Here is a 15,068-nt window from a genome sequence, read left to right on the forward strand (position 1 = left end):
CCATCTGAAGATGCTATTTTTAAAATTTGTTATACAACCATTTGATACTTATATTAATTATTATTTAAAATTTGAATTTTGTTCTCACATACATCAGGAAAAAGGCTCAAATCCGAGATTTCTATACGGGAGAAATAAAATTTCTAAAATTTTTAACGCACCATTAATTTTCTGTAAATTATATATTGACCCCACGATCCATCAAAGTACATTATATTCTTCTCCCCATTGAAGAACTTGCCTACGTCACTAATGTTATGTTGCAAAATTTTAGAGTGAGCGTCCAATAAACACAGGTTAATGACTCCACTGAATCTGGATTCTGCAACAACACCCAAACCTCAACGTTTGAACTTGGTGATGGAGACTCCAGCCTAAAAAATATCCTCTCCTCTATCTGCCACAACTTCAATCCTATCTCCCTCATCAAGTGGAGTGGTTTCAGAAATAGATCCTCTCAATTGTTAAAAAAAATGGAGAATGCAAAGTATGATCTCTAGCCCTTCATTGTTCTCTCTTTCATATTTATTTTTAGTCCCACTTATAAAATTAATAGTGGAAAATCACACTTTACTCCCTTAATTGTTAAAAAAAATTGAGAGGATCCATTTCCAGTGGTTTCTTGGGTGCTGTTATCACATTGGTTTACAGCTTACATCCTATCCAAATAGTCAATGTCTATAAAACCACTAGTGTCTGTTCTCGAAACAAGATTCAGAGTTGTTAATGTTATCTTATACCACCTTTGCAATTATCCTCTACAGTAAGTGCATCTGCCAATTTAGTATGTGTGTCATGTGTCGTCCGCTCCTCGCAGGACTCCATATCCACACCATTTTTGGATTTCAGAGTGGCATTGTCAGGTACAACGTCTGCTGGCTGGTCCGAAGACGTAGCACCTTCATCGTTAACTAGGCAGGGAAAACCATTACAGTTCTCTGTGCCCTGGGCATTAATTTCATCAGCTGCATTCTCAATACACTCAAGCTCATGATTCTTTGCTACAATTTCTTGTTTTTGTGCTTGTGTCCTACACTGTTCCATGACCATTTGTATCCTTTCCAGCTCTGCTATAAGATCCCCATAATTCTGTTGTGAGGTTTTCTCAAGTTCCTTTTGCTTCTGTACTTCTGACCATAGATTGTTAATCCTGTGTGATGCTGCTAACTGCTCCTGCTTTTGTAAAGCTTGGAAGCACTCCAATTCTGTTACAGCTATATCCATCTGCTTAAAAGTGGCCAAAGACTTCTTTTTGCCCTCATCTGAAAACTCGAAAGCCAGATTATGACGTTCAAAATTCAGTACCGACAAGCAGTCAAGTGGTACAAAGAAAAGATACATATTCTATTTTTGGATAAAATTTTAGATTCTTGAGGGGGAAAAGAATAATGTCTTTAAATAGACTGAGTTAGGACACAATGGCTGTGTTTGTTTGTTTACGGGACACTGAGATCAGGGACACAAAGACACAATCATATTTAGCAGATAGAAAATGCATAGAGACATTGTGTCCAGAGACACCAAATTAATATATATTGTCTTTCCGAACAAAAAGAACATAAAAACACTAATAAGAGACACAACTTATTTTTCATTTTTCTTTCATTATTTTTATTAATTTTCATAATTATATTTTTTATTATTATATCTTTCTTCACAAATTTTTTGTATGAAAAAAAAGAATAATTAAATTTTCATAATTTATTCTAGTTTATCACCAAATAAAATACAATAATACTAATTTTTGTGTTTCTGTCTTTTGTATCTTTTAGTATTCTGTCTTGTTTTGTTTTTAAAACCAAATGCAGTCAATGTGCTTTTAGTTGCATAAATTAAAGCAAATTGTACCAAATTGTACCAAGAGGTATGAGCCCAAAACAATCCAACAGAGAAAGGTTCAAAATAAATTTGAATATCATGCACCTAAAAATAAAATACCTTCTACATAAAAACATTTCTTTGAAATAAAGTTTTTTTATATATCTAATATCAGATATGAACATGTGTATAGTGAGTATGAAAGCACTAGTTTGGGTGAAAGTGTGTTCGCACACCACTTTCCCCGTTAGTTGAATTCCTACAATAGTTTGTTTCGGTGCCATTAAGTTGATTAAAAAAATTTTTTTAACGTGTTTAGTAAATTTTTAATAATAAAAATAAAAGTATTAGAAAAATAAAAAAATTTCTTTTCAAAGCTATAATTTACATATTTTTTTAAAAGTTTTTTCCTTAAAAAAATTATATTTTTTGCATAATAAATAAACAAAAAAGTATTTTTATATTGTTATACCTAAACATAATTGATAGATAAAAAAATCTTTCTATATGAAATATCCAAACATAAAATTACTTTTATTTTTCTATAAGATCTTTTAAAAAAACATAACTTGAAAAATGATTTTTTCCTAAACACACCTTCATTTACAACCAACTTTAAAGAACTGAACAAACAACAAGATTCTAGCATCTCAATAATATCACCTGCAAGCCAATGTGTAAACAAGAAAATCCACAAGACTACCAGCCGGAAACCAAGGAACTATACACCTAAAATTAGTCACCAGCATCACCAGATACCAATACTGAAAGAAAGAGAAACATAGCAATAAGCCTTGAGTGAGTACTGTCACCTTCTTCTCAAGGCAATCTTCTCTTTACCATCATCCAACTTGCTTCTCACATTTTCAAATTCATTCTGTAAAGCTGCTAGCTTCTCCAAGTTTCCAGCAACACTTGATAGACCATAGGCATTACGAGTGGGAAAGTACATAAGATCATTAATGCAAGTTGTATGTGCTTCAACAAATTCATCAAAGGAATTCACTTTTGTGCCCCATTGCCACATGAACTACTGTGCCTCTTGCTTTATCTACTGATCGGCCTGCCAAGGACAAAATATGAATAAATAACATGCAAAAATGACATTATCAACTCTGCTTACAAGGAAGCCCCAAAACGTTTAATCCTATACTTGCGAAATCACATCATTTGTTTACTATCTAAAGGTGGCCAAGCTTCTAGCATATGCAAACAGAACTGACAACAAACCATAAAAATGGAAATTAAAGAAAGAAACAAGGTACGCAGATACATCAGTAACACATACAACTTTAATCTCATCTTCCTGAAAATCTTCTATCACAGAGACAATCGGCTCATTTATTGCACGCTTGGTTCCTTTGTTTTTCTCCTTATTCACCATCTCATCAAGTGGATACTTAGCATTGTCGTGCTCTGGTAAGGTTAGAAGCTCCTTTATTATCAACTCATCAGCTTGCTCAATAGAGGTTGGTGGAACAAAGGAACTCTTGTCCCCATCAGCTCTCACGAGGGAATTTTTAATAAGCTCCAAAGATGCTTCAGGAGGCCTAGGAAGTCCTCTTTGAAGGACTTTTGATCGTTTTTTAAGTAATGCCTGCTGCCTTGCCTCTTCTTCTGCCTTTTCTCTGGCAATTCTGTCAGACATATCCTCTTCAATCTTCTCCTCCAGTTCTTCTGCATCTTCGGGAACCGGTTGCATCACGATTTGGTACTGATTTTTGGGATGGGGAAGGCTGCTTAAACCTGAGCGCAAACTTCGTTTCATATCAGCTAACTCATGTTTTTGCAGTTTCACGCATATCCATGCCCTCATTAATATGTAGTTCATCCCTGAGAGGAATTCTGAGAGGAGTTCCCTTTGGAGTCATGCTGAAAGAATACCCATCCCTTGCTGGAGTCAAACCACTTCTAGGAGTAAGACCTGCACCTCCAGGAGTTGCAGAGGGAGTCAGCATCGGATTTGGAGTCTGAATTTCCTTTTTTCTTAGGAGTGACTCCGGAAAATTCTGAAGGATGCAACTCTGGGTTCTCTCCTCCTAATAATGGTGTCTGAGACTCCCTCAACCTAGCCAGATTTTCAGCCTCCATCATGATAGCATCGCCCTTACCGACTGGTGTTCTCTGAGGAGTCCTTAAAGGAGTCATTCCTTTGTCTGGGGTCAGTGCATAATTAGCCGTGCTCTTACCTTTTGCAAATTCCTCACTCCCTGCAAGGTCACTGGCATAACCCAATTTCGCAATTTCATCCAACTCATGGTCAGAAATCTGAGGTGGTGGAAGAATAAGTAATGACCTCTTTCGAACAGCTTCAGGGTCATTCAGCTTGTTGGCATGCAGAATAGCGGACGGTGCATCTTGCTTTTGTGCAATTTTATTTTTTGCAATGCCTTGCTTCCTTAACCGTGCCTCGACATCAATCCTTCTTTTTCCCTCAAGTTCTTCAATTGTAGTAGGGAACTGGGGCTGTTCCACTGGTCTGTCCTCATCAGTAACATCGAAAAACCCCGAAGGAGGCCTCTTTTCAAAGGGATTCCTTTCCGTTTCCTCCTGCGCTGCCTGACATCAATTCCCGCAGCCTTCAGTTCTCTCTTTTTCTGCAAAGAAGCAAGCCTCCTGGCTTCCTCGAGCTGTTTCTCCCTGGCTTTCCTTTTCGCCTTCTTTCCTTTCGTATTGTCCAACCGAGCTCGAGCCTCAGAAAGCATCTCCTTTTCATCCTCATCCATGTCAACAGGATCCGGACGTGCAGGCTTTGACTCAGGATTGGGATCAATCTCGCCGGGACGCAACTTTCCAGGGTCGTCACCAGGCTCATAGTTGTCATCCTTAACAGAAGCCGCATCGAGGAGCTTCTGATAGCGCTCGAGGCACTGGGAAGGGGTACGTCCAACAATGGGAGCAATTGTTCTCCACTACGTTGGCATAAGCTTCGCAAGATGAAGCAATTTCTCATCTGAGTCCAACATACACACCATAAGTTACAATTTACGTAATACAACGTAAAAAAGAGCAACAAAAGATAAACAATTTGTGCATGGTTTAAATCCCAGGAGGGAGAATAAAATAAAGAAACAAAAGTTGAGGATTAAAGAAGGGACCTTTTTGATGGAAGGATCGAGCCACTCGTACCAGCGAGCCTTGCATTGCTTGGCGGAGTTGCGGACGAGGAGGGAAGAAATGCGAGCCCATTGGTTCTTGCCGTATTTCATAACAGCAGCTTTGAGGATTTCATCTTCGGTGTTCTTCCAAACACCGCCCTTTATCATAATCCTCATTTTGCGCCCTTTTGTGTTTCACAAGCCCCACTTGATTAATGATGAAGAAGATGAGAAAGAAGAAGGAGAAGGCAGCACTGCAGCAGGCATAGATAAAAATCAGAAAAATGAAGGATTTTAATTTACCGAGTGAATATCCCATTCGCCCTGCCATTACTTCAAAAAAAATTTTCTTTGGGATTGATTAATTTTTGTACAAAAAAAACAACTGAATTTTTTTTAGCACAAAAATCTTGTGATTCTTTCCAAATAATTATCAGAAATTGGTTGAATTTTTTTTTTGTTAACAATCTCGTTATCTTTCGAAATAATATTTTATTATTAATTTATTCATGTGGGAATTGGAAGCCCTTCCTTGTTCTTCTTCTTCTTCTCCCAATGGGAGAGAATCACTTAATAGTTTTTTTTTGGACATGGAATCACCCTCATAGTTTAAAAAAAAATAAATAACGGATAAAATCCTATAGATACAACCCGCTCAGGTTATATGGGCCCTATACATTGTTAATCCGCCTTGTCTATAGTTGGGCCTCTTGGACTCGGCCCACTTTCTTTAGTAATAGCTCCTTTTTATTTTGAGTTAAAAAAACATCGTCTAACTAAAATCGTAATAGCTCCTTTTTATTTTTAGTAATAGCTCCTCTTTTTTTTTTAAGTCAAAGTTAGACGATGAAATCCTTAACAAATTTTAATCATAATTTATCAAAAAAAAATTTAATCATAAAAAATGGAGTATTTATTCAAATTGATTCCCAAAAATTTGTAAAGTGGATGTTTTGGTCCTTAACAAAAATGAATTATATAATTGGTCCTTAACATTTTTTGGCGTAAGAGGAATTGGTCCTTTTTGACACTGCTCTATTAAGCATTAACGGAACAATATGACATGTGAATCAAGTTGGTAACTCAGCCGTTAAGCGCCACGTGTTAAACTAGGATAATTCAGTCCCTCTTAAGCAAACCATTTATCAAACATATAGGTCTCCAAAAAATCACATATTAGGCAAATAGGCCTCTACTCATTTTATTTAACAGTCAGATAAACTCTTCCATCTCTCCGAAACCAAATTTTATACACATAATTCCAATACTACTTCATAGTCGCTTGTCATACACAAACATAGTGACAGGTATGTAATTATCCTCACAAGATTACAAATATAATCACAAGTTCACAACAGTGTAAACATAAACAATGCAAATATAATCACAACAATACAAATATGTTTAGGCCGTATTAAAATTCTCTAACACAAGTATGTTTTCTTGTTACACATTTCTTTAATTTTTTTGTCTCTCTATATAGGATGTAGACCTACTTCCATACTAAAAGTTTTTGGATCATACTAATACATCTTCTTGTATTCATAATAGCCAAATTCTTCAAATCAAAATAATTCACTAGGGCAAGATCCAATGAAAAAAATCTCTTTACTTAAATACCTATGAGCCTAAACATACTTGTGCTAAAGAATTTTAATATGGCCTAAACATATTTGTAACCTGATTATATTTGTATTGCTGTGAAATTATATATATCGTTTAATATTTAATGATTTATTAATAAAAAATTATATAAAAAAAATAGAATTGGTAGACTTAATCTGCCAACCCACTAACTCGCCGTTAGGTGGGGTGGGGAAGAAATTCGAAACCGCCTTACTAGGCGGGCGCGAGGCGGACCAACCCACTCAATGGCGGTCTTTTGGTGGGACGGACAACCCGTTTGCCACCCCTCCTTACTAAAAAGAGCATAAAATTAGAGAAGAATTTTTTATTTTAGGATAAACTTCCACTAAAATTAAAAAATTTCCTCTTACCCTGAATCATTTGTAGTTAAATTTTTTTTCCGACTTTAGTCCTGTTTTAATACCAAAAGAAAATTTAATGATCAAATCAGTTTTTAACTTTCTATTTTATTAGACATATCAATTTTTATATCAAATTTTGATAAACAAATCAATCCTTGTCATTTATTTAATAAAGAAATATTAGTTTCTAAAAATTTTTAAAATTCTAAGATCAGCCTCTTTATTTAGAAAAATAATCTGATAGAGAAACTAATTTGTCTAACAAAAAAAATTTAAAAATTGATTAGATTAAAATTTATTGAGTACTAAAGTATTTGACTAAATAGTTCTCGTAAATTGATTTGGATATTACTCTTATTTTTTATGTTCTAATTTCTGAGGGTTCAATCATATCAAGTATATGACTAATTTGTCTAAGACCTATATGGCTAATTCAGAATAAATCCCTATAATAATTCTTGAGATTCACGTAAATACTCAATGCAATTCTCAATATCCCAATTTCTCCATTGTAGTCCTTCAGATAGAGCTCCGAGTACTTATAGTGGTCCCTGGACATATTTTTGGTGATGAGTCATCACCAGAGCGCTAACGTAGCGACGTTTTGCCACGCTGGAAGGCTCCAACGGCTAGCTAAGCTGGCTAATTTCCAATTTGTACCCATGTTGGTTTCTCCCATTATATTTAACCCTAAATTCCCAAATTTTCATAAAGTTTATCTTTTCTTGTTCATCGCTCTCTTCTCATGAGCAAGAGCCTAGACGGAAGAATGATATGGCAAAAAGAATCCATCCACCTTGAGAAAATTTAGTGAAAACAGCACTGACGTAAACCCCCCTTCCATGATGAAAAACACAACAAAGTAAAGGGTAACCAGCACAGCTGGGGTTCTCCATATCATGATCAACCAAGACAATTGCAGAGAGTGCTTCCAAAACAGAAATCATGGTTATATAAACCAGGAGAGCAAATTGTCTGACAATGTCATGAAGCTCTAATCTACTCTGCTACCACCACCATCATCGACATGAGCAAGAGCCCCAGACGAAAGAATGAGAAGAGGGCGATGAACGAGAAGAAGAGATAAACTTTATGAAAATTTGGGAATTTAGGGTTATATGAAGGACCAACATGGGTACAAATTGAAAATTAGCCAACTCAGCTAACCATATGAGCCCTCCAGCGTGGCAAAACGTCGCCACGTCAATGTTCCAGTGATGATTCATCACCAGAAATATGCCTAGAGACCACTATGAGTACTCAGAGCTCTATCTAGAGAACTACAATGGAGAAATTGAGATCTTGAGGACTGCATTGAGTATTTACACGAATCTCAGGGACTACTATAGAGATTTACTCAACTAATTCATTTATGTTTAAGGGGTCACTATTCAAGTATCCTTCCATTAAGTTAAAGCCCATTATTATAAGTTATAATAACAACTAAAATTTAGAAGGATACAGAAACAAAAATGCAAAGACCCAAAAACATAATTTTACAATTTACTGAAAACTCATTTTAACTTAGAATGTATTTGATTAGTGTGTGAAAATATTTCTTATAAATAAGTTCAATATATATTAGAGTTAATACGTTTTTCGGTCTCTAACTATTTTCTCAAAAGACATTACCCCCCCAACCATTCTAAAATCCAATGTCAGTTCCCAACCAGCTTTGTATTTTTGCTCAATCTAGTCCCTATAACCAGTTGGCAATAAATCTCCTGCTGATGTATTAGGTAAGGTGTCCACATGGATTTGTCTCATTCTAAAAATAACTAATTGCCCCCTGCATCTTCAAAATGATGTCGTCTCCTCACCTCATCTCTTCCCCTTCTGCACACCCCCCTCTCAATTTTTTTTACGATAGTTAGTACTCACAAATCCAAGCAGGGAGTGGGAATACAATCCAAAACAAACAACTAACAGCACTCCTAATGAACTAAAAGTAATCAACAAGAAGATTTTATTCAACATGCACGACACCAAGCTTAATGAACAAGATTAAACATAAAAGGCATGAAGATAAACTTCCTTGGCCTCAGGTATCCTTGCTTCTCCGATCTAGTGCCCTTAGCTTTTCTTTCCATTTTAATTCTTTACCAAGCCAAACAGCCCCCCTTCTCTCATTCTTCAATCTCCAATCTCCAAAACTTTCTGGAAAATTTTTCATTTTCAGTGTGGCCTCAAATTGGAATCCACACAAGACATTCACTCACCCACACTGCCACACACATAAAATACAATTCAAGATTGAAACTTTATTGAGAATACAATTGGGTCAATGAAACATCCCTAATCATTGCCTATTCTTCAAAATCCAGCCGGGGGAATTACGATGGAATCCAAAATCTCAAGTTCAAAGATGGAGTCAAATTCACCTTAAAAATCCCAAACTGAAAAGGAGAAGGTCTTGAGCACCCAATCGAACCTCAGGGAAGGAGAATAACCGTGGTGCTCCACCCGTCTTCCCTACACCTACTCCACTGTTTCTATTTGTATTTGAGACTGAAAATTTTGAGTAGAGGAAATGGTGTTTTTGATGCACTTTTGGTGGTTGATGGTGTGTCGAGAAAGGGAAGAAAAGAGATGATAAATATTATAAAATAATAAAAATAAAAGTTAATTGAAACAAAAATAAACATAAAAAAATTCAAGAAAGGATTTTTTAGTCCATATATTTTTTAAATCATTTCTATGTATCTGACACATCACTTATTTAATTGACATATCAGCAGAACTGTTTGGTAACCGGTTTCGGGGACTAATTTGACCAAAATCTTTAATGGGCGGGGACCGATTAGGTACTCTAGAATTGTTAGGGGGAACTTTGTCCTTCAAATAAATAGTACAGGGTATATACTCTATATATTAACACTTCAAAATCTATCCCTAAACTTTAAATATGTTAAACCCCAAGTAACATAGCTTTGAAGGGAAAGCTAATTAATCGCCAATAAACAGAACCAAGAGGAAAAGAAAGAGCATTGGTGGGTGAAAATAGAAAGACAGAAAAGGCAATAGTAAGGAATAAATGAGTTCCCAGCCGAAGATGTAACATATCTTAATATTGACTCTCATTCACGTGTTCTACTCAGAAGTAGGATGATTTGATTCTTCTTCTTTTGACAAAATTTGACTCACTAGAATAAAAACCAAAAATAACACTACATGCAGGGTTTCTACGACTTCAAGAGAGCTTCCCACTTCACTATCTATAATAAGTTGCCAAAATATAAAGCATTACCGCCGATGAAGTGGTGATTATCAACTCCTGCAGATATAAAGTTCAATGTTACAATTTCTACCAACAAGATAATAAGAAATTTCGGTGACAAACTGTTCTAGCCGGACAAAGTAAATACTCTGTTTTGGTGCTTCTTTTTATATTAAAAAAAATGTCATACCTGGCTGTTGTAAAGGGCAGCGGGAATAAAACCACCTGCATACTCAATTATGTTCAAAAAGATAGTGTATCCCTGCAAGAAAAATGGTAGAAAGCATTTTTTAATCTTTAATTTGAAAACTGAATGATTTGAGGGTTGAGGCATATATTATTCTTAATACAGAAAAGTTCAAACCTAGTTAACTGAGTTGAATATTAATTTACTAAACAACAAAATTGAAATAACTGAACAACCCAGAGAAGATAGAAATTAGAATATCAATCAAAATAAAAATCCACAAAAATATGGATTAGTTAGGGTATCATCGAACTTCAAAATCTTCTGGAAGCGATAACTTGCCTAGCATGGTACTACATGAAGTCCGACTTAAGGAAAAGTTGTGCAAATCAGCGATCACATACACATTGAAAATTATACCACAGATGTAATAAATAAACCACAGATGAAGTTGTCACACCAAAGATATGATGAATCAACATTACCACAGATGACAAAGCTACACAACCAAACACCAATGCCAGAGATCGAAGCAATCGTTTTCCCATACGCAGGCCTTCTCCGGTATCCTCACCTTCTTCCTGTAGCCAAGACCAACTTGAACTATTTCAATTATATTGAAAATTGGACATTGTTCAGAAATAAAAGATTTTATAATTCCATTGAATATTCTGCCTAGGATACAAACTCACATTATATGTTCGGGTTGCAGGAGATTCAAATGATTTTAACTTCTCAAATAGCCTATAAACAAAAGCAAATGCTAAAAATTGCAAAGGTTTATATTCAGCACTCCGCCTAACAAGGATCCAAGCTGTCTGCAGACAAATGGTTAGGAATTCTGATTAAACACTACAGCATAGACACAATACTTATTCTGAGCAATGATATTTCCCAAAGAATAAATAAAATCAACCCTTCATTTACTACTCACGAAAACAGCAGATATTGCCAAGTTGATGCGTGTATCATTTGTAGTTGATTTAGCAAACCTGAAATTACATTGACGGAAAATTGAATAACAAAAAATTACAGAAAATGTTCAGTATAATGAAATATCATTTGTCCATGAAAAGCAACAAGATTAGTAGAAAAGAATTCAAATATTGAATGATCCACTAACGTAGGTGTATGGTAGAATGAGTATCGAAAGATACACAGCAACAACAGTAACAAGTCATGAATCACAAGTGATAAGATGCAATATCAAACCTTGGCCCCCAAGGTATAATTGGCTGCTTGTCAGCATACTTGATGTCCTTCGAAACCTGTAATTGTTTAGGAGGTTATATAAGATCTTGTGGAGGTCAAACACAAATGTAGAATTTAGGATCACGTATTTAGATATATAAGAAGAATGTATAGTTTAAACAAAATAAAGTGTGTGAAACTGAGAATTAAACATTTTCATTAACTTCCTTGTGGAGATAGTTGGATACTTTTCAAATCCACTACACATGCCAAGCATAAAAGAATTGCATAGCTAAAGCAGAAATCGTGCTTGTGTAGATAAAATGTGCATATAATCATCAACGGTTCTAAGAATAAAACCAATATACTGTAGTAGTGGAAGTTATTTCATCAGGTCACCCTATCTCGGATCCCATCACACACATGAAAGAAAACAAGTGCTAGTAATTACGCCTGAATTCTTTGTTGTTAATGCTATAATCTATGAGTAATGTTAGCTTTCTGCAGCCAACATTAGCCAACCTTTTTTAAAACTATTGTTTATACTAAATTCTAGAACCTAAAATTGGCTAATGTTGGTTCCCTATACTTTCTCTTAACTTAATGAAGTACCTTCAATCTCAAGAATAAGTCTAAGTGTTAGACAATATATTTGTGTGTCTTCATACTACTATCAAGTGATGACTTCAATGTCGAGTGTCCAAGAAATGAAAGATTACCCTACTTTACCTTAAATGATCCAAAAGTCACACCCTTTTTCCGATTAGTCAACTGAGCCATCATGAGTTTGTCATATGCCTTCTCCAACTGGATTATACATTTGGAAATCACAACATACCATATGTTAGTGGATTGAACTTAAAGGAAAGCCTCACATCAAAATAGAGCAGTAACAACTTCACAAGTCAGAAATAAACAACTCATTTTGTAACCCTAGGAAATCTAGATTTTGACCAACCTTAAACAATTAAACACTGCTCAAGTTATAATCTACTAACCCGGAACATGGATTCTATTAAAATCTTAGGGGATGCCGTTCAAGAAATGAGTAAAGCCATATCATCAACTATTCCTCCGTAATAAAATACCACTGCATTGAAAGTTTCCATGCCCAACAACCATTGTTTGCCCCAAAATGAAAGGATGAGAAAGAAGGAATCTTACCCGGGAAGCAGTAGCTTCGTCGCCGTTAATCTCAGCCTCCTTCTTCTTTTTCGCATATGCAGCCTTGATCATGTCAAATCTTTCAATAGGACTAACACCTAGAACCTGCACAATAATATCGTAACCTAAGCAAGTTTCAGCTTCAAATTTCAACGCTGTAGAGAGAGAGAGATAAAAAGGGATTCGATTTGAACCTCGTAAGGGTTGAAGTCACCGTCAGGATTGGAGCTGGAACTTCCAGCTCCAGCTGCAGAAGCAGCAGAACAGAAAAGCTTGGCCCTGGTACTCCATGTATTGTGGAACCTGAAAATTCATTTCAGAAAACAATAAAAAAGAAAATATATCAGCGAAGAAGAAGAAGAGAGAGAAACCTGAGAAGAAAGGGAGAGGGTTGAGGTCTGTGGCGGGAAGTGTGGATGTGTGAGAGAGTCAATTGATTAGGGAAAAGTGCGTTGGAGACTGCCGAAGCCATTTTCTGCAAACTGCTAAATGCTAATGCTATCGAACCACAAAGCCCAGAGTTTTATAGGGTTTTACCATTTTCATCTGCTTGCTTTTTCTCTTTCTCCATTTACTGCGATTTATTATTGCCTAAGCTCTGGCAACTAACTGACTCGCTGAGGGAATTAAAAAAAAAAAAAAGCAAAACAAAACATGTTGAGGGTACCAAATGTGTCAAATGTTTGTTAGTAAAAATATTTTAACATGCTAAAAAGGTATCAACTTGTTCGCGTGGCCTAATGGATAAGGCGCTCGCCTCCGGAGCGGGAGATTGTGGGTTCGAGTCCCACCGTGAACGCTTCTTTTTTAATGTTCAATTGTTAAATCTCGCTTTCTTCTTTACATTGCAGTAACTTTGGCTAATCACCACAGTTAGTAAGTATTTTTAGACAAGGCAAAAGCTGTTACAAATTCCTTTCTTTTCATCCATTCATATTTATTTTCCCTCTGCCAATTTGCATTAGCAAAGTGGATATAAATTTTGTACACAAACATAAGAAAAATCTAGGAATAAGACACAAACATATCATGTAGTAATCTATCCTACATTAAATCCACATGCCCTTTAAGATAGCTGTCCTGATTTGATGAATATATTGTACCAAAATTCCATCTCTTCACTGAGCTGAATGGAACCATCGTTATGATTTCCCATGGTTTCACCTGAAGAGGATGTTATTGCACTGCAAAATCCTGGTCCTGCAATAATATTTGGTGATGAACTTGATCTATTCCTTGAGGTTGAGGATAAACCATCATTGAAGCTAGAAGCAGCACTACCACTACTTGGTGCAATTGCTGCTACTACTCTTGGCATGGTGATGATTTGTGAGGAATATTTACTACCACTGATGCCATTATTGTGCACTTCACTTTTCTCAATCCTTTTCTTCAAATGAGTGTGCCAAAAGTTCTTTATTTCATTATCTGTACGACCCGGTAATCTTGCTGCAATCGCCGACCACCTGATGATCATGATGAACACCGTACCATGGTTAATTAACACTACTAATTATATGACTTTACCAAATTCAATCACATTTGATGATCGAAAACATTTGGTAACAAAAAATAGTAGCCAAAAACAGCTAAAACTTATTACTTTTAGCTTTATTTAATACATCTTGTAATAAATAAATATTAAATAAGACAAGTTTAGACTGTTTGGAGTGATTGTTTTTTGTCGATATGATACATGTAATACATGTGATATCAACTACCATGCACGTAGATTTGTCATCAAGTTATTAATATTGTTACCTATTTCCAAGAATTGCATGAAGTTTGAGAATGGCCTCTTCCTCTTCCTTGCTGAATTTCCCTCTTTTAATATCTGGCCTCAGGTAATTTATCCAACGAAGCCTACAACTCTTGCCACACCTTAACAAACCTAATAAGTACACATTATTAGATATTCCTTTAGCATTTGTTCTGTTTCTTTATTGCTATATTATTGTAAATATTATACTAAGCTTGTGAATGATCAATGATATATATATATATTGATTAATAATAGCAACATAATTTATTTATTTAGACTCACCAGCTTGTTTAGGAAGTGCACGCCAGTTTCCATGGCCATATCTATGAATGAAAGATATCAATATCTGATCTTCTTCAGCAGTCCAGGGTCCCTTCTTCAAACCCATTCTCTCACAACAAGGAGTTTTTGCCATTTTTCACTGCTTAACTAGAAACTTCAATTCAATTCTCCTTTGTTTCTTTGTTAGCTTAAACTCTTTCAAGGTAGCTTCACCTCTTAGCTATAAATATAGTTAAATACTATATAGCTTTGTGTTTCAATGCTAAAGTGTTTGACAGTGATATCATTATTATTCCATTTGTGTTTTTTTTTTTCCAATAGCACTTGTTTTCCTTCAAAGCACGCCCAGTTGAAATTGAGC

The 15,068-nt window shown here is 35.5% G+C and overlaps 2 protein-coding genes, 1 long non-coding RNA gene, 1 other non-coding gene and 1 pseudogene across 4 annotated transcripts; 1 reads left to right on the forward strand and 4 right to left on the reverse strand.

Moving 5' to 3' along the window:
- Window positions 1–167: 167 nt before the first annotated feature.
- On the reverse strand, window positions 168–5,220 carry LOC112695387 (cell division cycle 5-like protein; annotated as a pseudogene).
- A 3,601-nt stretch (window positions 5,221–8,821) lies between these two features.
- LOC140173403 (uncharacterized) lies at window positions 8,822–9,420 on the reverse strand. The gene is made up of 2 exons (XR_011862080.1): window positions 9,286–9,420; window positions 8,822–9,061 (listed from the first exon to the last, which is right to left on the reverse strand). It is a non-coding gene; the product is annotated as an uncharacterized lncRNA (long non-coding RNA).
- Window positions 9,421–9,907: 487 nt separating this feature from the next.
- On the reverse strand, window positions 9,908–13,348 carry LOC112695388 (protein CHLOROPLAST J-LIKE DOMAIN 1, chloroplastic). Its single transcript, XM_025747716.3, has 10 exons — window positions 13,035–13,348; window positions 12,858–12,966; window positions 12,664–12,768; window positions 12,229–12,306; window positions 11,521–11,576; window positions 11,243–11,300; window positions 11,001–11,126; window positions 10,794–10,889; window positions 10,312–10,383; window positions 9,908–10,178 (listed from the first exon to the last, which is right to left on the reverse strand). Exons 1-10 carry the CDS (start codon window positions 13,133–13,135, stop codon window positions 10,116–10,118), a joined length of 864 nt encoding a protein of 287 aa, XP_025603501.1. The 5' UTR covers window positions 13,136–13,348; the 3' UTR covers window positions 9,908–10,115.
- A 41-nt stretch (window positions 13,349–13,389) lies between these two features.
- Window positions 13,390–13,462, forward strand: TRNAR-CCG (transfer RNA arginine (anticodon CCG)). The gene has a single exon. It is a non-coding gene; the product is annotated as a tRNA-Arg (tRNA).
- A 104-nt stretch (window positions 13,463–13,566) lies between these two features.
- On the reverse strand, window positions 13,567–15,068 carry LOC112695389 (transcription factor MYB4). Its single transcript, XM_025747717.2, has 3 exons — window positions 14,708–15,068; window positions 14,425–14,554; window positions 13,567–14,129 (listed from the first exon to the last, which is right to left on the reverse strand). The coding sequence occupies exons 1-3, from the start codon at window positions 14,838–14,840 to the stop codon at window positions 13,730–13,732; spliced, it is 663 nt and encodes a 220-aa protein (XP_025603502.1). The 5' UTR covers window positions 14,841–15,068; the 3' UTR covers window positions 13,567–13,729.

Source organism: Arachis hypogaea, chromosome 6 (assembly GCF_003086295.3).
Source record: "Arachis hypogaea cultivar Tifrunner chromosome 6, arahy.Tifrunner.gnm2.J5K5, whole genome shotgun sequence".
Lineage (NCBI taxonomy): Eukaryota > Viridiplantae > Streptophyta > Magnoliopsida > Fabales > Fabaceae > Arachis > Arachis hypogaea.